At 49.0% G+C, this 25,214-nt stretch overlaps 1 protein-coding gene across 12 annotated transcripts in view; it reads right to left on the reverse strand.

The window, feature by feature from the left end:
- The window catches only part of NTRK3 (neurotrophic receptor tyrosine kinase 3), a 315,119-nt gene that overhangs the window by 193,930 nt on the left and 95,975 nt on the right, over window positions 1-25,214 (reverse strand). For all 12 annotated transcript variants that reach the window (XM_039491387.1, XM_039491383.1, XM_039491385.1 and 9 more), the window contains 2 exons: window positions 14,724-14,792; window positions 2,404-2,561 (listed from right to left, as the gene is read on the reverse strand). In XM_039491387.1, the coding sequence (XP_039347321.1) occupies window positions 2,404-2,561; window positions 14,724-14,792 (227 nt within the window). The remainder of the gene's footprint in view (window positions 1-2,403; window positions 2,562-14,723; window positions 14,793-25,214) is intronic.

Here is a 25,214-nt window from a genome sequence, read left to right on the forward strand (position 1 = left end):
CTCCGTCTCCCAGGCAGGCTTCACCTTACAGCAAAGCAGACTGCACTGTCCTGTGCTTCCGAATGAAGGAAGGGGAGGGGGAAGTACAGGAGGTGGCAAGTAGCTTGGCCTTCTCGTGATGGAAGGGATGAGTGTCACGGGGGACATCACCAGGTGGATGGATGGATCTTCTCTGTGCTTTCCAATTCTGACACTGCACACAAGTCAGGAAGTTCGGTCCAAGTGCTAGTTGCCGTCCAAACCTATGTCCCTTCCCCCCTTTCCCCTAAGCCCCTGGCACCTGTGTCCTGGGCTACTGCAGAGGTCTGGGAGGAATAAATCCGCTTCTAAGGAATCACTGGCAAAAGATCCAGCCTGAGCTAGGACAGGGCACAGAGCTCCTGGCACTGAAGGGGAAGAGAGAGAGTTTCTCTCTAATTTATAACAATCGAGAGAAGATGACCAGGGACATGTCCTCATATTAACAACATCTCTGCTAATGAAAGACGCTCCTGCTCTTCCCTCCAAGGTGCCAAAGAAATACTGATTTATAGTGGCTCTGACTTACTCCTCTGTCCTGCTGAGTCACCCAGCCACCAAACGCTCACACAGAGTGCAAGAGGCAGTGCCAGCAGCAATACAGAAGGGAGGGTGATAACAGGAGGGTGACCGGACACAGCATGCATAAGGGGGGCATCGAGGGCTGCAGCATGTGTAACGGGGGGAGGGAGGGTCCCTGAATGAACAAGATGGGAATAGAAGGCAATGGGTCAGTGCAATGGCCTCTCTCTTCTGAAGACTTGGGTTCAAACTTTGACTCAGTTCAAAAGTGAATCCAGAGTTATGAGTCCGTTCTTGTTCCTGTGGGATCTCTGAGTCACAAGTGTCTCTAGGAATAGCAAAGGTGCTGCAGGTCGGGACTGAGATGTATTGGCAGAACTACGAGGGGAGCCCAAGAGAGGCTGCAATTCACTCTTGAGTAGCATCAACACGGCAGTGGGAGTTGGGCAGGAGCCTGTATGGTGCCCATATTCTGCCACAAGCCACATATCAAACCTGAACTAGCTGCACCACCTGGCAGAACAGAATGCAAGGATAAAGTAAGCCTCACTGGAAAATCCTTTGAGCCATTTGGATGCTTGCCCACTAAATCTCTGAATGAAAGATTCATCTTGGGAGGAAAGATCTTAGCTGGGCACCTTCGTCTCCCGCCTTCTCTCTATTTTTTTAGGGATCATTAGGGGTAGGGGGTCACTGGAGCTGCGCACCTGGTAAACCCAGGAGATTTATGTACATAAAACACCCTGTTGTTCTCTCACATCCAATAGCAGTAGGAGTCCCCTCTCCCCCGTTCCTTGCTCATGAAGGATTTTCTAATCATTGAGGATTATTCTTCTCATTTGTGCAGGAAATTATAGTTCTCTCTCAAATCTCTTTAGTTCTCCTACCTGCAGATATTTCAGCCCATTTCCAGGTTTTAATAAAGAAGAGTTAGACTGAAGAGACATTACAAACTTGAAAGCCATATGCCGTATCTCCAGCTGAAAACTGTGTATCTACTGTTGTTACAAGAAACACCCTAACATTCCTAGAATAGAAAGATGTAAAATTTAAAAAAAAAAAGTTTTTCTTTTTTCCCCCAGACTTTTCATTTGACAGCTCCAAGTCTACAACCTGCTTCGATCTTGGTACAGGCCCTTCCCTAGGTCCTGCTTGCCCGTACCAGCAGTAGTAGAGCTGAAACTGAAAAGGCAGCAGACTTAAGGGTGAACAAAGGGAAAGTGTTGGGAGAAGGGGCGGCCCAGAGCATGTTTGATGTTGCTCATGGGCCCACCCAAAAAGACCAGCAGGGAGCAGAAAGATACACACGCACGTGCGCACGCACGTAAAACTTTAAGGATCTGCTATTTTAAATGTGCACCAACTGAAAAAAATATTTTTAAAAAAATCAAGCTGCCCGTGTCCCTTTAATACAAGTAGTGTCTGTTAAACAGAAGGATAACCGCATGAAGCATGTCCGGTCTCAAACAAATGGACAATTCCTGCTGCTTCAGGCTAAGGCATGGACCAACCACAATGCACCTTGCCTGATGATATTATGCCATTGAGGGAATTTCTTCCCAAACACAGCTGATGGTTAGCTAATGCTCTGAATCATGAGGAATAATATTCCAAGTTCAACTAGAGATGCCATTTGTATTCATAAACTATCCTAATCTCTCAAAAAGATCACTCTTACTTGCCTTGGTATCAGTAAGTTCGATGGGTTAATCATACTCTGTACCAAAAACAGTATCTGGGTTTTTCCCTGTCATTGGGTACTCCTTGTAGGACGGGCAAGGGGAGCAAGGGGGGCCTCCTGGCCTCCTCTCCCTAGAGCCTTGGGAGCAAGGTGAACCAGAGCACACACACGGCTTTCCTTACCACACTGGGTGATGTTCATCTCCTGCAGGGGAATGACGGCAGCCTCCATGTTCATGCAGTACAGCTCCTGTTTCTGCAGGTTTGCTTCACCCTTCTCCTGCCAGAGCTGAATCCAGCGGATGTCACAGCTGCAGTTAAAAAGGTTTCTTTCGAGTGTCCTAGAGAGAGAGAGAGAGAGAATGTGAGAAGCAAGGGATGGGGTCAAATAAACAGGGTTAGCATTGGTTATATGGGATCTCCGCAGAATAGCTACTAATTGTAAAAAGGCAGGGTCACCCTTGCTATGTGCTGCGAAGCTAAAATGAGTCTCTACAGACCAGGAGAGATTATGGACTCCTTGGAGCTGCAAGGGGAGAAAAGGAGCATGGGGGTGCAGCTAGTTACTGCACTAGCCTTTTGGCCTTGGAAACCAAGGTTCAAACGCTATCTTGGGGTCACAAAAAAGAACGTTGTAAGCACTCTCAAAGCCAGATGGGTATTTGGCTGGAGGGGGAGAAGACAAGCAGATATGTTGGCAGAGCTTGAAAGGCAGAGAGTGCAAGGGCTGGAATAACAAAGGATGCTGAGGTTCAGAATGGAATTGCGTTGGTGGAAAGGTGTGTGCACATACATTGGACTGCAAGAATACTTGGGTTGAGCTAAAGGAGAATCTCTATTCGATGTTAGCCATATGGGGCAGTTGTTCACTTGTACGCACTCTCCAAACACACACACACACCAATTCAGAGATCTGGGTTTCACAGGAGCCCAGACATGTGACATCCATGTAACTCAGTGGAACGCCCCAGGACTACACGGTTGTCACAATGCTCCACCTCATTGCCACCTAGCACAACAAAGGACGGTCTCAAAGGAGCAGACGTGACCCCATTCTCCTAAAGAAATATTTATGTCTTGTGTCATAAGACCCCAGTGCTTGTGGGGGCAGGACCCTTCTGGGGGGTGTTCAGTCAGTTCAGGGCAGACCTCCAGCAGCGTGTGCTCAATAGATGCTGGCAGCTCTTCTCCTTAATACTGCATCTTCGTGTAATAAAACGACGCTGCTGGTAAACACACAGCATACCAGGCATTTTAATTGAATCAAACAGTGCTGTGCTGGGACCCATTGACCCGGCTGGGAGGGAGCTCTGCCTTTAATATACTTCCTTTAAAATACACTGACACATATTTTATATACAGATAATTTTATTATTATTGATTTTCCAGCCTATTAACCAGTTTGTTTACATTTCTGAAAAACCCCCTTGCCATTCCCTTTGGAGCCGTGAGGTCACTGGTTCCCACAGGGGGATGAGAACCCAGCCCGGCTTGGCTGGAAGGATGGCCGCTGGGATAAGAAGAGGGAGCCATTTGAGGATGTAACATGGAGTAACATGGGAAAGCGTGTGACATCCCAGGGTACAATCCAGACTAGTGAGGGGCTGTGTCACCCCTGCCCTGTAACCTGGGGTGCTCTTCACAAGGCCGGGCTGCTGAGGCCTCCACCCTGGACTGCTCACAAACAACCTCCAGCGTGTAAGTCATTCCCAGCAATGTCCATGTGTGTGCTGCAGCCAGCCAGCCACACCTTGACTCTTACCAGCCTTGGCTATACTGCAGGGTGACCCCAACACACTCCCAGTCCTAGCTCTTCCCCCTGAAATACATGTCCTGCACTGCCCAGCCCCTTCCTGGACAGTACAAATATATTAAGTCCATTATTCCTTTAAGGGAGCAATATGCCATCTTATGACTTTAAAAGGTTATCCAGACATTTCAACCTGAATACACTGGATTAGATAAAACAGTAAAACAAGTTTATTAACAAGATAGATTTTAAGTGAGTACAAGTAATGAGGCATAAAAGTCAGAAATGGTCACAAGAACAATAAAGATAAAATGCAACCAGTGCCTAACTTAACAACCTGTATTAGATTCAAAGCAAAGTTTCCTCACCACATGCTTTCAGCAGTCTTATTGACCAAAGTCTTTAGGTCAGGACCCTTCCTCCAGAATCCAGCTGCTGCTTCCTGTGTTTTCAGGTGCTGTGAATGTGATGGACAGGAAGACACAGAGGGGTGTCTTGAGGTGTCTGCTCCTTCCTTTATAGTCCTGTCCCCACTTTGAGAAGCATTTCCAGCTGGGAGCAAGGTGACAGGCAGTCTGTGTGCAAGGGAACTCCATGCTAGGAGTTTTTAAATGATACCTCACAAGGCAAACCTGGTACAAACATTATTACAATAGCGTGTAGGGTGTGAACACAGGGATATAGTCTGTCACAGAGGGTCTTCAGGACTCAGCCAGAGACATGACAGGATTTCCCAACACAGACGCAACCAGAAGCCAAGAGAAACCAGGAGGTGTAGGAGCTGTGAAGTGCAGACTCAGCCATATGAAAATGGAAGGGTCCTTTCCAACTCTGAAGTTACGAAAGATTCAGCAAGCCCAAAACACCCCACCCAGGGATTCTGCATCTTTGTACCACTGCATACCAGGAGTTGGCCAAGCCAGAGGCACTATGCCAGTACTCCTCTGCTTTCCTCCATCTTGTTCTGCAAAATTTACGTTTTCATTTAAAAAAAAAAAAAAAAAAAGCTACATAGCCCCCACCCACACACTTCTGATGGGGTGTACTGCAGAGATGCTGAAATTCTAAGTGCAAAGAGAGATGGCAAGTTCCCCGTTTTCTCAAAAGATCTTGATCCTGAAACCTGGTGATGTCACTTTCCATGTGCACATTGTTCGATATTTTACAGATGATCATTTTGGTGGCCCAACTTGGATGATGGGTGGCATTTCAGGTCTATCCCTCCCTCTCCCCTCACAAGAATCTACACCCTTTAGAATACAGGTGCAAGAGACTGTCATGAGAAAAAAAATCAGGGACCATCAGTAATCTAGCAGAAAAAGGTTTAGAGAAGACAGACCTGTGAACATCATGACTGTCTCAGGGATTTGGGGGCACATGGCATCCTACATTGCATGACTTAAGCATCCTCCCCCACCACTATTATTATCGCTGGTGCCCAAAATAGGCCTTGAATTCACTTCAGCATGGCTGTAGATCTGGAGTCCGCACTCCCCTCGATACATAGGTAACTTCCATCAGTGTGACAGGGAGCGGAGGTCACATGGTGCTGGCTAAGTAGTGGGACAGCACATGGTTAGGCATTCTGGTCTCTGCTAATAGCAGGTTTGTTAATGTGAGTTATGTCCTGAGATGCAGCAGAGAGGAGGGGGAGACTAGAAGAGAGGGGGAAACTCTACTTGCTGGAAACATGGCTCTGAAATCAGGTTGCCTGCGAGAGCCACCGCCCTCACAGCACTTCAGGGGCAGATTTGTAAGTAACAGAGTGCAGTTTTCTGGCCCATCGATAATGCATGAAGCCCCATGAATAATACAGGAGCAGCACACTTCAAGGTAGAATTTACTAACAACCTGCCCCAGAGTCAGTGATGTAACTCCCCCTAATCATGGCCCCCTGGGGAGCTTTTGCACAAATTAACTCCTCTCATCGACTGGATGCGCCGCGCGCCATCAGCAGCTGGCACTTTGCCACTCTGGGGACAGGGCTGCTTTTTAGATACATCTATTGATTCTCCTTTATTTGTGCTTTTCCCAAAAGCGCTCCTGGCTTTGAACCCCTGCTGCCAGGCCAGCTGATTCACAGGAGGGGGAGATACATTCTCTATGCTACAGACAGGGATTTTGATCCCCATGCTGTTCTGCTCCAGCATCCACTACTCTGTCCATAGTAACTGAAATACGCTTCTTTCTGCTCACTCAACTCCATGCCAGGCCCTATCAAGCCTCACAGCTCATGCCTGACCATTACAAACAATGCCACTTAGAGGCAGCCTTCCCTTCTCTTCTATTTTCCCACAACCACTGTAACCCATGGACTGTCTCCTGTAATAGATCAATCATTCCCCTAAGTGCAGAACAAGACGGTTATCTGACTCCCTTGACATGTGCCAGGCACCCCAGAGGGGTGATATAAACAACCATTTCCCAGTAAGAAAAATATGGTAGTTGCCCTGCTCGGATACTACAGTGGTAGGATGTCTGCTGTGCTGCCAGGTGTTCCAGTTAGAATTCAGGCACCAGGCCATCCAGCGTTCCAGTGCTTACCGTTAAGAAGGCAGTACTTGCCGGGAACAGTACTTGAGATTAACAGAGCTTTCTCCCTTTGTGCTCAGAGGAAATAGCTCTGGCAACTGCATAGTGCCTATTGGCATATGCTGACTTTTCAATGGCAAACACTGTATGTCCAGCTAGAAGGCACCTACCCGGATGCCTAATGTCACAGATACAACTTCAGACCAAAAGACAATTCATTTATGCCAATACTTTTATCGGGCTTTAAGAAGTCAAGAGGGTGGAAGGAACTGCAGGGCGTATGTCACAAGAATCATAGACATGAAGGGCTGGAAGGGACCTCAAGACATAATCAAGTCCAGCCTCCCTGTGCTGAGGCAGGACCAAGTACATATAGACCATCTCTGATAGGTGTTTGCCCAACCCATTCTTAAAAGCCTCCAATGATGGGAATGCCACAACCTCCCTGTAGTGAGGCCGAATGGCTTTCTTCCGAGCAGGAGAGCGAGGGTCCACTACACTCCCCTTGGTGGGTGGAGCCTAGCCTGCCCCACACCCCTCACCAGAAATGCCGGGGCAGGGCCGGAAGTATATGAGGAAGGCCCTGCAGCCCAGTTAGGGCGGAATCCTTGGAGGAGGACGCTCCTGCCGTGCCCAGGAGGGGAACCTACCCCCAGCTGTGCGATAGCCGCAGAAGTGGGAGACCCCACCGAGGCATGGCCCGGACTATCGGCTGCGGTGTACCCTGAGGAGCCCTGGAAGCGAGAGGTACCAAACCCCGGGCAGGCAGGAAGTGGCCGAGGGTCAGCCACGGAGCAGCCGGCTGCGGAGCCAGGTGTGGCTCAGTCGGTTTGTTGCGGCTGGATCCCCGCCGACACAGGGGCAGCCAATCCTGCCCCTGCCAGGGCCCTGAGCTGGGTGGAGTAGGGTGGGCCCGCATCCCCCTGCCATCTCACCCCAGGGTGGCTGGCTCCCTACACTGTGCAGGGGAGCTCCCACCCTGAAGAAGGAGCCTCCCTTACCAGCTCCCCTTATAGACGGTTGCTTTTCTGGCTGCCTGAGCCCCGCCCTGGCTGAAGCCAGCCTGGAGTGTGTTTGTTGGCTGGCTGCCTGAGCCTCAAGCCCCAGCCCGCACCAGCTCCACAGACCGTGATCGTCTTACTGGCAGCCAGAGCCCCACCCAGGCCGAAGCCAGCCCCTGTAGCCGGTGTTTAATTGCTAAAGCCTGGCCGTGACCATCTGGTGCCCAGCCCTACTGCGGGGCTGGGAACCAGAGGACCTGGGAGGCCTTGCTCCACCTCGGGTGAAGACAAGGGCCCTAGACTGTTCTGCAGCTTCGTGCCTTTGCAGACAAGCCCAAAGGCAACCTGAACGAGTGGCCTCCCTCCGAGCGGGAAAGAAAGGGTCCACTACACTCCCTTGGAAGTCTATTCCAGAACTTAACTACCCTTCTAGCTAGAAAGTTTTCCCTAGTATCTAACCTCAATCTCCCTCGCTGCAGATTAAGCCTTCTTCTCCTTCCTTCTGTGGACATGGAGAACACATCACCGTCCTCTTTATAACAGCCCTTAACATACTTGAAGACTGTTCTCATTCTCAGGTTACCCCTGCCCCACCAGTCTTCTTTTCTCAAGATTAAACCATCCCCAGTTTTTTTAACCTTTCTTCAGAGGTCAAGTTTTCTAAACCTTCTATCATTTTTGTTGCCATCCTCTGGACTCTCTCCAAATTGTCCACATCTTTCCTGAACCAAGACACCCAGAATGAGAGCATGAAAGGTGTCAATACCAGAATGACCAAGGGATGCACAGCCATCTCAGAAAACCAAGCTATTCTCCCTGTGAGGCTGCAACTTAGAAAGAGAGGGAACTAAATTTTCTCCACAGCTGCGGTCCCTTTCCTCAGCAGCCTCTGGAAGTTAATTTCACTTAGTTGCCGCCATATGCTTAACAGCCGTATCAGAGCTGCAGCAAGATCTAAAGGCTGAGGGTTCTTTCTCATGAGCTGTATTCTGCACGTTTTACTCTAGAAAAAGACAAGAAGATTCAAAGGGCATTTTAGTTTATATATTCAGGCTAGAGGTATTCCTAACCCACGGCCAGGTTACTGCCTCTCGGGAGATGCACAACCATTCTGCTTCCTTAAGACACTTCATTTAAAAAAACAACCCCCAGCTTTGAGAAATCACAACTGCACATGTGTAAGTGAACTGGAATCTAATCTATCAAGTGTATCTACCTTCTAAGCTAAAGGAATGAGCCAGCAAAAGGAGATGGACCCACATGCTGGTCTAGCATATTCCATCCATGGCTGGGCAGGAGAGGAGACACACAGCAGCACAGCACGCACCAAGTGAGCTTTGAGAATGGTTCTAATGGCGCAGGAAGCAGAGGGAACGGGCACAAGTGGGTCTGGCAGTTTCATTCCAGGAGAGAAGAACTGCACCCAGTCTCGGCAGCCAAGTTGGGCTCAGAATTAACACAGCTCATTTTCAGGAAGTCCCACGTGACTACACATGAATGGCGTAGTACAGGGGAAGGGTCTAGGTGGCCAGGAGTGTTGAGGGGCACCTAGGAAGATGATCTCAGAAATATGCAGCAGCAGTTGGTAAGTAGTGAGTCAGCAAAGGATGCCTAATCCCTGCCTACACTAAGTGAATCATAAAGTGTTGCAGCTAGGGTCACCAGAGAGCAAGTGTGAAAAATCGGGATGGGGGTAGGGAGCAATAGGCACCCATAGAAGACAAAGCCTCAAATATCAGGACTGTCCTTATAAAATCAGGACATCGGGTCACTCTAGTTGCAGCTGCCTGGTTCAGCCAAGCCTCCTAACCACATCCCACAATGCAGTGCCTAGAACGTTTGGAAATTACCTCCGCAACCCTGCTCTCCAAAAAAACCAATGAGCTCTGTGGGGCAGAGGCCTGAGGAGCTCCAGAAGGCACTGGGATGACCATGATTTTAGATGTGTGATCATCTCAAGAATAACGCAGCCGTGTGGGGAACACCGGACCCTCACAGCCTGTCCCTGGTTCGGCGAGCTCACTATACGATTCACCAGTTAAAACAAAAGTGCCTGCAGCAAAGTTCCTAATGGGAAACAGCAGATCTGTGCCTTGTTTCCATTGTCTGCTTTGGGTCTTACAAAATTAGGGTTGAGGTTTTGTATGCTTGCAGCTTAAAGCACTCTCCCAGGTAGGGACTCTGACTCTGCTTTGTTGAGCCTCCAGGTGAATCAGGGTGTCCAGCAAAGAAGGAAAAATATCTGGCTTCATCATTTCAGAATCCCTGGTGGCAGGCAATGGAACAAGAAGGGGAGATTTAATCTACAGAGCGAGGCATGGTGTCTGGTTGCTGAATTAGTCCCCTGCACCCAGCAGGGAGGCCCCTCTTGTGTATAGCCAACTCCATTAGCGTGCCTGTCGGTGGCTATAAGTCCTCAAGCAACGGACACATGTGAAATTAACTTGTGCTCATGATATTAACAGACACCCTGCTGTGCCCCATTCAGCACCGTCACCTCTCACAACAGCACTATGGAAATGTTTTGCAGGGCAATGAGGCAGCTACAGATTGCTTTAGAAGGACTGGAGGTCTGGGTGAGGGAGGAGTTGCCCGTAACGCCAAGGTTTTATAAAATGAAAGATGCCACTGGATCAAGGAAGGCTTGGATTTCTCACTGCCCTGGGAAGGTCAGTTTTGGGGGCAGGTTTTTCACAAAACTTTCCTGAAAGGTCAGCCCCAAGCTCTCCCAGGGCATGACGGAGGAAGCCAGCAGTGACTTCTGGATAACAAGGGCTGTAAGTCTAATGTTTATGAGCTGTTGCATGTTTTTGAAGCTTCCCTGAGCTCAGCACACTACAGGCTCGCAAGAGCTGCACATCCTTTGGCTGGAGACCTGTCCGTCAAGGTCAGTCTGAGCCTAGGAGAGTTAGGGGTTGACTCACAGCAAGCCATCCCCAGACATGGCTTTTTCCAGGAGTGGAGGAGGCATATTTTGGTACCAAACCTCTTGTTTCTCAAGTCCCTGTGTTGCTGGCTGAAAAGGTGCTGATCAGGACTTTCCTTTGTAATGCACTGGATTGTACGCATACAAAGTCATCCTGCCCCAAGAGGGATCTGCCTTATGTTTGATGCCAAGAACCAGTTGCTCGGTCCTTGTGCCAGCAGGAGTGGGGAACGTGTAGAAATCGTCAATAGGAGATGACCTCTTGCCAATTGCTCTGGGGGAACGGTCAGCTGGGGAGAAGATTGGCTCTGGCCACCGACAAAGAAGTCCTAGCCTGCAAAAAGCTACTCATTCCTGCAAGGAGGCTGTTGGTTCCACGTGCCTAAACGGCAGAAACAAACACACTGAAGCTTGGAGTTCCTCAGGAAATTCCCATATGTCAGCCAGATCTTACGGGCAGCATGATCCTGGTATTACTATTTCCGTGCTCTCTCCTCTCCTGTGTTTGCTGTGAATGGCTTCATCAGACCTGACGTTCCCTAGTGCTCTCCATTTCATGTCATGTCCATTGCAGTGCCTCTCCTCCCAATCCTCCCCAAGGAGTTGTTTCTCCCTGTCACAGTTTCAGGGTAACTGCACCTGTATTTCCTCCTCCATGGTCCCTTGAGGGCTTCCAGCTGCGACCTCTCCTGGACGGAGACCTGCATCTCACGCCCCTCTGACTGGGACCTTTGAGACTGCACAGCTCCATAATGTACACAGATCCCGGCAGCAAGCCAGTCTCCCTAAATGGCCAGTGCCTGCGCTTTGCTCTCTCCCCAAGGGCAACGAGCTGTGTGTGGCCAGCCGCTATAAGTTAACACACAGCTCCTTCTAAATAAGAACATTTATCCTGAAAGTCAAAGTATTACAAAGAAAGCACACAAAAACACAAGGAAAGCACTAAAAGTTTACCGGGGTCACCCCAGCTCCAACTTAGGGCTCTGGCAGCTGTCAGTCCTTGAACTCCCATAGCTGGGTTTTCCCTGGGCTCACATCAATCTTTAAATTGAAACCAGAATTAAAGCTAGGCAGAGCAGCTACTTCGTTATACAGCTCAGGCCTTTGATCTTCAGTCTCTGGGAACAGGCAATCACAGGTTGATGGCCCTCTCCTCAAGGTGTAACTCCAAAAAGCTGGGTTCCTGCAAAACCGGAGTTGTGGCAATTGCCTTAAAAACTCCCCAGGTATTCCCCAGGAAAGCCATTTAACACAGATTGTCCCAAAGAGCCAAGGCCTGTCTGGCACATTTTAGTCGAGTCATTTGAACTCTTTACACTGCCCAGGTCTCCAATCTGTCACATTCCCACCATTACCTTTACCGCTTGCTCCACTTCTTTCAGCTGGCCCCCTGGGGGCATCTTTACCTGCACTGACATTTCTGCCTCTTGATGCCCTGAAATGCTAACAGATCATTTTTGCCTGGTTATGTTCAAGTGACGAGCCCCTCCTACCAGCTGGGACTGTCTACTCTGCCGGATGTCCTCTTGGTAACCACCACTTCATCTTTGGCCTTAAGCAGCAGCAGCTGTTGCCATTAGAAGGCCAGCTTGTCCCCATCTCATCTTCCTATATTCCCATCACTCTGGAGGATAGTACACATCATGCGAACATGTGTTCTTGTGTCTTCTGTAATATTTCTCCTACCTCCCCAAGGCCTTGCAGAGCTCATACAGCTCAACCTGCCTTTCTCACGCTTGCTGTCTCTCTGCATTTATCTTCTCGTTTCATTACTTTCTTCCTTTCAAGAGAGATTTGGCTCACCTTCAAGTTCTTAGCCAACCTCACACTGCAGCTTTCTCTCTAGCTTCCACCAGTACAACACTGTCACCTTGTGTGGACTGTGTATTCCACCTCCCTCCCAAGTCTCGTAACCCATCTTGTAGCTTGACATGACATAAATGTCTTCTACTGGCTGAGCTTCTAGGGATTTTTAAATGTTATGTTTCTCCTGGACCATCCGTTCTTAACCTCTCCCCAACATGCTAGAGATTTATTCCCCATTGCACTCATCTTGCCCTCTGAGCTTTAGGGGTCAACCCTGTGAGCAATATTTTTATTCCGTTCTCTCTTTCCCCCTCACTCTCTAGCATCTTCGCATTCACAATTATTCAGCCTTGTAGTTTGATTTCCACCCCTTTCAGTCTTCTCTCAACCCAGGCTACCCTCGTCCCTATCCCAGCGGAGGTGCTCAAAGCACACCTCCCGCCAACACTGGTACTCTCACAGCCAGCTAAGAAAGATTCCCCTCTCTCTTCCAGGCTTCCTGGAGCACCATCCCTGTCCTATCCTACTGCTGACCACCAGCCTGGCCACTGTCCATCTGGACAGAGAGTTGTTGCTGAGCAGGATCCCATCTGGAAACTTCTGTTTATCTGAACTGTATGCTGATTGTATGCTGATTCTGATTCGGCTCAAAGGAACTCATCCCCCATAGGCATAACTGGCATAACTCTCAATGAAGGATGGGTTTTTTCATGTTAGGATCCACTTTGATAGCTTGAGGAGCACACACTTGGGAGCTAATACTTTCCCAGCACTAGAGGCCTGAAGCTTTATAAGGGATAGCTAACACCACACCGCTTCATAACAGCAGTGCCATTTCCCCGCTTCTTTGATCCCCAGCAACCTCATCCATGTTACTTCTCCCACCAGCCAAGGCTCACTACCTCCTAGAAAACCACTCTGCAAGAGGCTCCAAAGGGAACTGGCCTGTTTACACCACTTCCATTCTCCTCCGTCATATAGCTCACCTGATCATCAGCCCTTTGAGTAATGGTCATGAGCTACCCTGCTGCCACAACATGAAGCAAGCGCAACCAGATCGAAATCCCTGTTGTAGGGCAAGAAAGAGGATTCTTGGCTAATTTTTTGCTGCCCAAATATGAAGGATCCTCAGTTTCCATCATTGTTGGTGTTGGCCTGACGTGGGGTTGTAGATATATGGGATATACTTGAAGTGCAATGGGACAGAACCATTTCAAAAGAAATTAATATTGAGAGTATTTACACTGATCTGCAGCATACCCCATTCTAGCCCTTGACTCCAAAGATTTTTGCAAAAGCACCCCAGTCCTGATCTGCAGCACCCCCCGTTATCCCAGCCCCGGGCTTTTCCCCACAACTCTGCCAATGCACCTCAGTCCTGACCTGCAGCCCCCCTGCTCTTCCATTCCTGGGCCTCTCTTGGCTAGCAACCGCTAATCTGAATTGTGCCAGATGGTGCAATGAGAACAAATGGAAACCTAAGACTACAAGCCACTCACCTCTTCTAAACTTGAAACCCGAGCCAGGACTTGGAACTCTTCTGAGCTGCAATCAGTGCAGAGATTAATTCCAAATCCAGCGTTTAACTCTGAGCCAGATTCCCCATCGGATGGGTATTTCTTTATTTTCTAATATCACTATTAGTATTTTTCATTTAACAATTTGACAGAAATAAAATACACTGCAGTAACAGTGGTGATAACACATTTACTCCCACTTGAGAGACTGTCATTATTCTTTCATAAGTCACTTCTAGCTTACAGCTGTATTGATCACAGGTGAGGATGAATGGGATATCCCATGATCCTCTGGGATAAATCGTACTTTTTTTTTTAATATCCACTGAACAACTATTTCTAAAACACAACAAAACAGGTCACCAGGGCAGTGCTCCATTGATTTCATGTCCACTTACTCTTCAGACACAGTGGAGCATGCTTTATCAATAATTCAGTGGGCTGCAGCCCTCAGGTGACCCAGGAGAGATACTCGCCTCTCGTCCACACAGGATCTGGCAGGTGCCTTGGTTACTCAAGAGCCAGGGAGTGACTCGCCATTACAGCCACCATCGCCTACGAAATGCACCCCTCCACACTTGGATGACCCTTGCCTACAACCAACCATAGCCTGCAAATGAATGGGAGTGGAGGACTCTTCCCATCTCACAGGGTCTGGCCCTTACGGAGGTCCACTTAAAATCTGGCCTTGCATTTAGCCAAACAGTTATAAGCCCAGAAATGGCTTTATCATCAGCCCCAAACGTCAGTCCACAAGATGTTATGAAGTTAACAGAGAAGCAGCAGGGCTCTGGTGCTTCCATGCCCAGGAACCGCTTCCAGAATTCACTCTGCCCTCTGGGATTTTAGAAAATTATTCACACTCATACATCATAGGTTTCAAAATTAATCTTTTTTTTTGGGGGGGGGGATTTCTGTACCCCTCTCCCACCCACCCCCCTCCCAGGAGATCCCTCCAGGATGGAACTTACAATTCAGAAAGTTTCAGTGTCTGGAAGAGTTGCCATGACAGTGTGGTAAGCCGGTTATCGGAGAGGTTTCTGAAAATGAACAAGAGAAAGAATTCATGGTGAATAATTCCCTCTGCACCAGACCCTATGGGGTTGCTCAGAGCTCATCATTTTCCTCTACAGTTTACAGCTACAGGGAGGCTATCAAGTTGTCTAAGACCCCAACTCAAGGTTTAGTAAAAATATTTTAAATGACACTGAATGTGGATAGAAGACTTCCTCTTCCTTTTTGTGAAAACAGTCCATATTCTGTTGCAATGTGAAAAACACAAAGAGAATAATTCCCTTCAACTATACCTGAGAACCAGAAAGGGAACCAGCTACAAACAGAAAGGAAAACTGATCGGCCCAGTTACACTCTCCAAACTCAAGTGAAATACAAGAGATAAACAAACTGCATGGTAAGAAATAAATGCTAATCTTTGGAATTATTTCATCTGTGACTGTCTAAAGTGTTAACAGGAACGCAGAGAAGGGAAATTTGAAAACAGGATTTGTATATTTGTTTTCCCATTTCACACCAAAAGGAATTGCTGCTGTATCAACTAAGAGCAACCACCTCCTAGCGCTACTCCACCCCGAACTACAGAAATGGGACCTCTTCTCTCTCTGGGAACATTTTACAAACCAGTGCCCACGTCTACTGAGCCAAGTAAAAGGAGAGAGGAAAAAAAAAGAGCTGGAGATGGGAGAGAGAGCAAACAGGGGTCAAAGACTAGCTCAGAGAGGACAGAGGCAGAGTATGAGAAAGAGAAAGAGAAAGAGAAAAAGAGAAAGACACACACAGAGACGGAAGGGTCGTCTGTATTTTATTATTGATTCATTTTAAGGTGACGGGGAAAACAAAGAACCTAAATTTCGTAAAAGGCAAAATGTTCAGTAGATCCTCAACCCACGCTCAAAAAAAAAAAAATTAGTAACCTTCCATAACTTGTTCTTTGAGGTGCGCTGCTTGTGTCCATTCCATGTTAGGTGTGTGCGCGTGCCCACGTGCATGGCTGCCAGAGATTTTTGCCTTCCTGGTATCCGTAGGGCCAGCTCTGGGGCCCTGCGCTCGTGCGCCAGTATATGAGGCGCTGCTGGCCCTGTGGCCTCTCAGTTCCTTCTTGCCATCAACTCTGACTCACGGAATGAACATGAGCAACACATCTCGAAGAACAGCAGTTACGGAAGGTTAGTAACCGTTTTTTCTCCTTTCAGTGCTTGCTCATGGTGATTCCATGTTAGGTGACTCCCAAGCAGTATCCCTGGAGGTGGGCTCAGAGTTCACGGATGTGCTGGTTGCAAAACCTTCTGTTGAAGCTGGAGTCGTCCCGAGCCTGCTGGGTGATGGCATAATGGGACACAAAGGTATGGACTGAAGACCAGGTGGCGGCTCTGCAGAAGTCTTGAATTGGCACCTATCTTTAATGTGCGTCTCTCCCAAACACTTCCAACGGCTTGCATGGTGGTCGCTGACAGGCATAGGCTTATGGCAAGCGGAACACGGTTTGAAGCCCAGGAACCGGGGCAAGCCCCGTCCTTGGGACGACATCCCTAAGGGAACCACTAACTAACTGTAACTTACTAACTATTAAATACTAACTCTATGAACAACTATATACAAGAAACTATGAAGGAGAACCACTATAAGCGCTTGCAGTCACAAGAGGAAAGGTTTTCCAGCAACCGCCCCAGGCAATAAGAAGGAACTGATAGGGCGCAGGGCCGCAGCACGTCATATACCAGCGCATGAGCATGAGCTCCAGAGCTGGCCCTATGGATATCAGTAAGGCAAAAATCTCCGGCAGCCATGCACGTGGGCACACACTTACCTAACATGGAACTGACATGAGCAAGCACTCGAAGAAGAATTAGGCCTCACAGCTTTGCACATCAAAGCTACACATCTGGCAGCTCAGTCTACACACACACAAATTCAGCTCGCACCTGCAAGCTGAAGGTTTTGCACCTGCAACAACTTGAGCATGAAAAACCACAGCTGCAGAAACTAGGGGCAAAAGCTCCAAACCATTAATCATCAGCGTGAGTGATCATAAAGCCTCCTCCTAATTACAGCCGAATTAACTCTGCCTTCTCATCTTCCCAACCAAACTCCCATTTTATAGCAAGAACCAAGAGGTAGGGGTGGATCACAGGCGAATCCCAAGTTTAGGCTTCAATTGGAAGTTCAGCAATAAACTTCAGTAACCCCTAAAGTCACCATCTGGCTTTTTAAGTCACACCCCAGCACAGTGAAGGCTGAGATTTGGGGTCCCACACCCGGAGTGCAGAGACAGCAATCAATATCGGCCCAGGAGAAGCTTTGGTTTGGGAGCCCATTCCTGTAGCGCTGCTAGTAGGGGAGAGCCTGCTGCACGGGGAGGAACAGGAAGCCAGCTCCATCGCTGCGTGCCAGCAACGAACGTCCAGTGAACAGGATTTGCATAGTAAAGTTGCTTCAGGACTGTCTTTCCCACTTCTCAGCAGTGGGGTTCTGCACCCTTATTAATCACCAATAGCACCTCTCTCCTTGATCTCCCTCCCTCCCTTTAAAGCACTGACCCTTTTCTGTCTCTCATGCCACTCAACCCCTTCCTCATCCTCTAATTGCCCTCCCCTTTGCTGGCCCATCTGAATCATCATTGCCCTGGTCACCTATGCCTGGGCAGGCATGGCAATTTATCAGCTATGACAACGGTTCCTTGGCTGCAGAGATCATTCATGCTGTGACCTTATTCACGGAGAATGGTGACGAAGAGCAAGAGACATGAACTAGAGACCCAGAGCCTCATTAAATCTGCAGCCAGCTAAAGAGGAAATATGGGACAAGAGGAGGAGGTGGCACGAAGGCAGCTCCAGGCAGCCAAGTTTGCTATAGGCCAAGCACGAGGAGCCCCATCAGACTCAGGGAAATGGGATAAGCACGAGGCAGCATTGAGAGCGGACACGGAGAGGCACTGACTTCGGCTCTACGTAGGTTTGATACAGGAGGGAGGCTGAAGGGTTTGGGCTATTAGATTTATTTGGCTCTTACTCTCAGAATAAGAAAGCAATATACAGTGAGGCCAGCTGTTTAGTGCTAAGGGTGATAAATGGGATGGGTCCCACAAATCCAAACTGATCTTTTTTGGATACAGGAGTCTCTGAAGGAGTTTTACCTTTCCAGATTGGAAGAACTCCTCACAATCTTCCTCACAAAGCCCCTGGAAACCTGCCGGCTCTGTGCCTCTGCCCAGCCAGCCCACTTGAGACACCCTGGCCTCTGCAACGCAACCTGCCTGAAGGATGCTGCAATAACAAGCCAGTGTGCCATCCAGCCTCCAGGAGAGAGTCAATGGTGGATTCTAGGCCAGGGATCGGCAACCTTTGGCACGCAGCCCATCAGGGAAATCCGCTGGCGAGCCAGGACGGTTTGTTTACCTGTAGCATCCGCAGTTTCAGCTGATCGCAGCTCCCACTGTGGCATGGGCCGAGGGATGTGCTGGCCGCCGCTTCCCACAGCCCCCATTGGCCTGGAGCGGCAAACTGCGGCCAATGGGAGCCGCAATTGGCCAAATCTGTGGACGCAGCAAGTAAACAAACCGGCCCGGCCCGCCAGCGGATTTCCCTGATGGGCCACATAACAAAGGTTGCCATCCCTGGTCTAGGCTTTGCTTTATGAGACATGTAGCACACAAGCCATAGCCCAGGGGGTGGGAGGGCAAATGTCACTTTAAGTCGCCTCTCTGCTACTCAGATTCTAGGCGGCATAGGTTAGAACAGCCCCTGGGGTCGCTCTAACTTAGGACAACCTCTTCTGAAGAGGTCAGATCTGGGATTCTGCAGTTGAAGCCCAGACACATCTGTGCTGCTTACAAGGCAAACACTCCCAGATATGCGTTGTTCACTTTGGCTAGGGGATACACCCCATCACGGGCCCTGGTGTCATACAGCTGCGTGGTAGTAGCCCACATGACACCGCTGCACCCATAAGCTGTGGCTTCATGTCACGCTACATGTAACCGCGCATAAAGCACTGCAAATTGCAAAAATCTCTTTGAGGCAGCAAAGATCCCTCAATTCCCAACGCTGTGGAAACACTGGGTTTGTCTAAAAGGAGATTTAGCGCGTGGCAAGCTGGGGATGTAAATCCACACCGCACTAGCCTGCTGCCAGCTAACGGGCCGTGTGGACCTTGTCACTTCGTGCTAAGAGTTCCACAGTGCACTCAGACCTACTATGGTTTCACTCAGCAGTGGATCAAACCACACGACGGAACTCAGGGCGTGGCAGCCAGGTCCACACAGCCAGTTAGTGCGCGGCAGGCTAGCACACTGGAGGTTTGCACCCCAGCATGCCACGCACAAAGTCTCCATTTTGACAAGCCCATGGCTTCTACCTCCCATCCGCAGGAAAAAGTCTTGGGTAATGGTCACAACCTGCAAACACGCCCCAGAGAATCGGACTGCAGTGCCCCAGAGAAGAGTCAGCCTTCAGGAGCCTGGCACCGCCAGATGAGGAGAGGGTAGGAAAATCCCGTTGCTACAGAAAGGTTAGCTCTCCCCACCAGAGAGAGAAGAGGGGAGGGCGGAAAAGGCGATGGGTGAGAGATAGAGAGAGATGTAGAAGAATGGCAGACAAAGCTGCAGAGGAGGGAGCACATCTTGCTGGAAGTGTCCTTTCACAAAGGTCATGTTTAGCTACATTAGGCAGAAATGTCAAGAGAAAATTGGATTCTGAAAGAGGAAAGAAAAAACAACAGGCTTTCCACGCAAATAAGGAATCAAAAATAGCACAATCATGTTATTACAATTTGGGGCATGGAGAGGGGACACAGCCTCGCTAACACGAGGCGCTTTGCTAGGCAGATGTGCACGGCTTTTAGCCTCACTCCTTCGCCGCGACGCTCCCGGAGAACCCAGTGAAGAGGGGACGCACTGCCATTGGCTCACATCTGGCAGGAAATGCTCCTTCGAAAGAGCAGTGACACCGTCTGACCCAACAGGCAACATCTGTAGACGACGGTGGGCAGGAACACCTACTCACAACCTTTATCTGGGGAGTTCAACAGAGATGCGTCCTATGGGGAAGGCGTTGGTCAACAGAGGCAGATACACAACTCACCCCACTTCAGAGTGTGTGTAAGGTCCCTGATCTTGGGAGTTAAACTATATTTAAAAAAATAATTACAGTTGGAAAGTCATGTGACACTTTGTGGTTCACCCAGACCAGTAAGGGGTTGTTTCACCGCCCACTCTGGTGCTTCTGTGCTGGGCAGCTTTGGCTCATAGCCCTGACAACAGCAGCACAATGGTTCACCCTCACTTCCACCAGCCTGGTTACTCCTTTCGGGGTGACACCACCAGCCCCAAGTCTACCCAAAACCATCTCCCCTGCAGAGCTCAGCCCCTCTCACTGTAGCCCTCACCAAACCTTATCGAGTTTGCTGCTCCTTTGGTGAGACAGTTCGCAGCACCGGCCTGTTCGCTTGGCTGATGATTTTACTCTTCCATTTGAAACAATGCACTGAGGTGGTGGTGTAATAAAACAAGATTAAGTTTATGAACAAAGTACAGATATTCAAGTGATACCATATTGGCAGAACTGAGACAGAAATGGCTACAAACAAACAACAGTAAAAATATGCTTCTAAAACTAAAACCTGACTTAAAGTAGAGCCTCTTGTTCAAAGTGATTTGATCACCACCGTTGTTCTTCCAGCATGAATGGCCAATTCTTAGCCAGGATCCAGTACAGCAGTGGTTCTCAAAGCCGGTCTGCCGCTTGTTCAGGGAAAGCCCCTGGCGGGTTGGGCCGGTTTGTTTACCTGCCGCATCCACAGGTTCGGCCAATCGTGGCTCCCACTGGCTGCGGTTCACCACTCCAGGCCAATGGGGGGGTGCGGAAAGGGTGGCCAGCACATCCCTCAGCCCGCGCCGCTTCCCGCAGCTCCTATTGGCCTGGAGCGGCGAACCGCAGCCAGTGGGAGCTGCGATCAGCCAAACCTGCGGGCGCAGCAGGTAAACAAACCGGCCTGCCAGGGGCTTTCCCTGAAAAAGCGGTGGACCGGCTTTGAGGACCCCAGGACTGCAATACAGAGCTTAAAGCCCTTGGCTTCTTTGTCTCTTCAGGTAAAGGATGCCAAAACAGCTTTTTCTCTCTGCTTATATCCTCAAAGTTTTATCTTTGTTTTCAAAGTCAGGAAGCCCTCCTGGGGGCTCAGCTCGCTGGGTCCACCAAGGAGCTGACACCTGTCATTTTTGCTGTCTCCTCCCCCACTGAGATAGTTAAGTGGCTATCTCCCCAATTCACTAGTCGTTTGGTGGCTTTGTTTACCTTTTATGTAAGTGTCCTTTCATTGCCTCTCTTTGTTCAATTTACACTGGCGGCAAAGTCAAGCAGGTGGGACCACGTTCCTTCGTCTAGGGTGGGTTGACTTAAACCCTACCTGCCAAAAACACTTGAGAATACATTTCCATCACAAAATGTTTCTCATATCACCCATATAGACACCACACAATACAACTAGCGACCAGCATTTTATCAGTTCACATCTGATATCTTGCACCACACCTGTTAGATACAGATTATGACAACGTGAGTTGGAATACACCAGTCAGGCCAGCTCAGGCTCACTGCTAGCTACTCAAGTGCCCGTTGCCCTCTGGCACTGGGGTGCTCTCAGGGCCACTGTTAAGCACTCAAAAAATAAGAAATGCCAGAATTAGAGTTGCCTCCTTAAGTGCATGCATTATGACACACTCTTTAGTTACATGATCACATACTATTTTACCCACAACTCCCTGGCCTAGCCACAAGCAACCTTAACTCTGACAATTTGAGCATCTGACTTTGCAGCCTTATTTGGTTTGGGTTGGGGTTTTTTGGGTAATTTTTTTAAAGCAAACAAAAAAACTGAAATTACATTATGTGGCACCATATAAACGTCTATACAGGTCACCGGCAGAGTTGGAAGTTTTAGAGCCACAGCACGGACCTCTGTTGCTTGAGCTAACAGCGTAACCGACAGCAGTAGTAGGTTGTCATCCTTTGTGTGGAGCAGCACTGGAGGAGCCTGGGTCACTTTGCCAGTGTGTTTCCATAGATAGTTGCTGACAGCAGAGGAATGGTGAGACTCTGGAATCTTGGATTCCATTCCAGGCTCTGGAGGCAAGTGTGCTCCAGGGAACTACTGTACCCGCTAAAAACTAACAACTCTTTACTGAGCATGTGCAAACTGCAATTTTACAAAGGCTTATAATTGGGCCAAATGTGGGCAGATTTTCACAGGGAAAGCAAAAGGCACATCTCTGAAACAAAGGCCACCGGCCTGCCAAATTTCAAATCCCTACTCCAAAGCACGGGGCACTAGAGCTTTGCAAAGAAGATCATTCTTTGTCACGGATAAATCAATGTATTTTCCCTCGCTTCGTTCTTGGGAGCAGCTCAACTGTTTTAGCTGAAATGTTCCAAAAAATATTTAGCATAAGGCAGACAGCCTGCATGAAAATTTTCCGGATCAAATTTAGCAAAGTTATAAGCAACTGAAAATAGGATCTTATCATGGGAAGCGTCAGGCAACTTTAATAACAGCCTATGTTACCAGCCCTTTCCACCTCAGGTTGTCTAAATCTCACTCCTGCCAGCCTCCTGTATCCCACAGGACCCTCCAGGGACCCTCTTTCCATGGGAAATCCTTCAAAACACTCTCCTCCCCTTTCATGTTCTTTCCCTGTACCCTTCTGGTCCAAGGGGCCTCCAAAGGAGGGGAGGCCCGTAATGACCAAGTACCCCACATTTCTAGACTACAGGTCAAAAAGAGCACTTGAATGGTTGAACACCAACGAGACAGATTTAAGACCCTTTTGTGACCTCTGACGGAAAGGTCACAGTTCAACAATACTCCACTGTCCCAGCATCATGTCAGGGGCAGCAGTGTCCCTGGAGTGGCTGGCTTTGAGATGAGACATAACATTCCTGACCACTGGTGCTTATAAATCTTATGCATTTTTGGTAAGAGTTAGGGTATTCCCACCCAGGTGATTACACTCTGCCTCCTCTCCCTCTTGGAATTTCAACTGTGTGGGACTCTGTCACCTCATCTCTCCTAAAGTGTTGATGTGCATTATTAGGCAGCAGCATCTGTACCCCTACTCAAGAGGTGGTTCCATTTCAGTGGTAGCTGAAGTGGTTTGCACATGGCTAGAGTGCTGTGGAAATGGTGAAGAAAGGCAGAAGAGAAATGTAAGGCGATCAGAGTCATTTTAGCCCAGCAGATGAATGGGGCCACTGAGATGCATCTGCCGAACGGCTCGTCATTCCCATTCTTGGGGAGGTGACGGTTTCTTTGTTTTTGTTTGTTTGTAGTTTGTAGTTTAGCTCCCGAAATCCAGAACAATTGGACTTTAGTCGAAAAGGAAATGGCATGTTTGCTTTTCCCTCAATTAAGCAGCAGCAAAAAGGGCTCCACTATTAAAAGCCATTTTTATTCAGCTAAATTGAGCCAGATGCCTGATTAATGACACTAACAAACAAGAGCCTCTGTAATTAAACTGCAAACTATATTATTGTGATTCAGTCCAACTGGTGGCAGAAAGACGCCGCTGTTGGGGACGGACCCTCCCGCCCTCCTTCTCCCACTGAGCTCCCCCTTCCATGGTTGCCCTTTATTTCAAACCTGACACATTTCTTTACGCATGGAAGACATTTTTAAACACATTTTAATAACACGCTGCCAGCTCTGAAAATCCTGATCCAGAGGATTAGCGGCACGGAGCTGCTGAGAGGGCGCGCACGAGTGCTTGGCATAAATTAGAAGTGAAACGCACATCCCCGATGTATTCCCCAGCCCCAGGTTGTCAGGGGCACAGTGCGTGGCTTCTTTGATAGTCAATCTGCTCTGCAACACAGGCCCAGTCAGCCTTGACCATTAAGGCACTGTACCCCAATATAGCACGTATGCTACTGCCCCCACTGACTCCCCACCCTCTCATCTAAAGGCCAAGCATGGCAGGGGAAAGTCGTGACAGCACACTCAGGGTTGAAGTAAAAACTACATGGTGTCACTGGATAGGGAAACCAACCTACTGTGGCTCTCTCCAGGCCGTTTGCTAGCCAGCCGTAGCCCTAGTTTCGGGAAGGGAATAAAGAGGGAGGAAATGGGAGAAGAGAAGAAAGGGGCCACCAACTCCACAGGAACAAAAACCAACCAGAGGAAACCTGGTTGGAGAATTCTCCTTGACATTCCTACATAACTAGCCCTTACGTCAGTCCCACTCAGGCCTCTGCACAAACACAGCTGGGCACAACCCAGGGTAACAATACAGACTGAGAGCCCAGCGAGCGTGGACTTGTCATTGTTTCATTTCTCAAGACAATTCGACCTCTGAGCATTCCTGGCGGCAGCTAGTTTAACCCACTGAAGCCGGCAGCAAACGCCATGGATTCACACGAGTCTCGTGTTGGCTCTCTGGAGCAGCCAGGTGCCACAGGTGTTTCAGGTTTGAGATGAAGATGTAAGTTAAAATAAGGAAGGACACGCAGCCCACTGGTCCGCCTCTGCCCACCTCTCTTCATGCCAAAGTTTGACTTTGCTGCGTATGTCCTCATAAGAAAGTCCTCCGCCCTTCCTCCCCACTCCTCAGGGTTCCTTACCATTCACCAGGAATCCCTCCACTGCATCCAGGCTTCTGTGGACCCGCTGTCTTCACCGAGGTATTTGAGTTTTGTCCCAGGGCTTCAATAAAGCCCTGGACTGAAGACTTCTTGATCCTCTTGGCTCCCTTGCTTTGATCAGCAAGTGTGAACCAGACACTGAAGCTGACAGGAAGGCGAGGCCTGTCATTTGGCATTGCCCTGTCCCCATGTGCCACACTCTTGACACGGAAACAGGGTGCCAAGGGGAGAGAGACATTAGGGACCGGCGAAAAATGTGTGCCACCAAAAAGTACCACAAAGTGGCTGGAGGGGCAAACGCACTGGCCCACTATTCTTTTAGGCCAACTCCTCAACGTCTGATCTATTTTCTACCGTGTGTCAAAATGGCCAAAGTGAAAAACATTCCACCTCAGAGTAATGTGGCTTGATGACACGGGAATTGCCCTTCCAGAACAGAGCAAGAGGTCAACCCCCAGGTATTCCACCTGTCCCCATACTGGACGACCCACCTAGTCCAGCAGAAACCCCTTGAACAAGCCTCAGTCTCCAGCACTGGAGAATAACTCTTGGGCTTGTTCATCTCTGTCAGACAGATGCAATGACCTCTAAAGACAGTGTTGTGCTCCTGATCTCCCCCCCTCCCTCTGTCTCCTTTCTCCTCCTCCACCCTATTTCCTGTTTAGTAAGCAGCTTTGCTCATTAAGGGAAAATGCACTGTCCTCCTTTAATGAACGTGCTAAAATTACCCTAGCAAGTCCCAGCAGCAGCCACGGCGGCAGCACAGGCCCTCACCACGAATCAGGCTCTGCAGATATTAGACTAAATTGAAATCTC

Source organism: Mauremys reevesii, linkage group 10 (assembly GCF_016161935.1).
Source record: "Mauremys reevesii isolate NIE-2019 linkage group 10, ASM1616193v1, whole genome shotgun sequence".
Classification (NCBI taxonomy): Eukaryota; Metazoa; Chordata; order Testudines; family Geoemydidae; genus Mauremys; species Mauremys reevesii.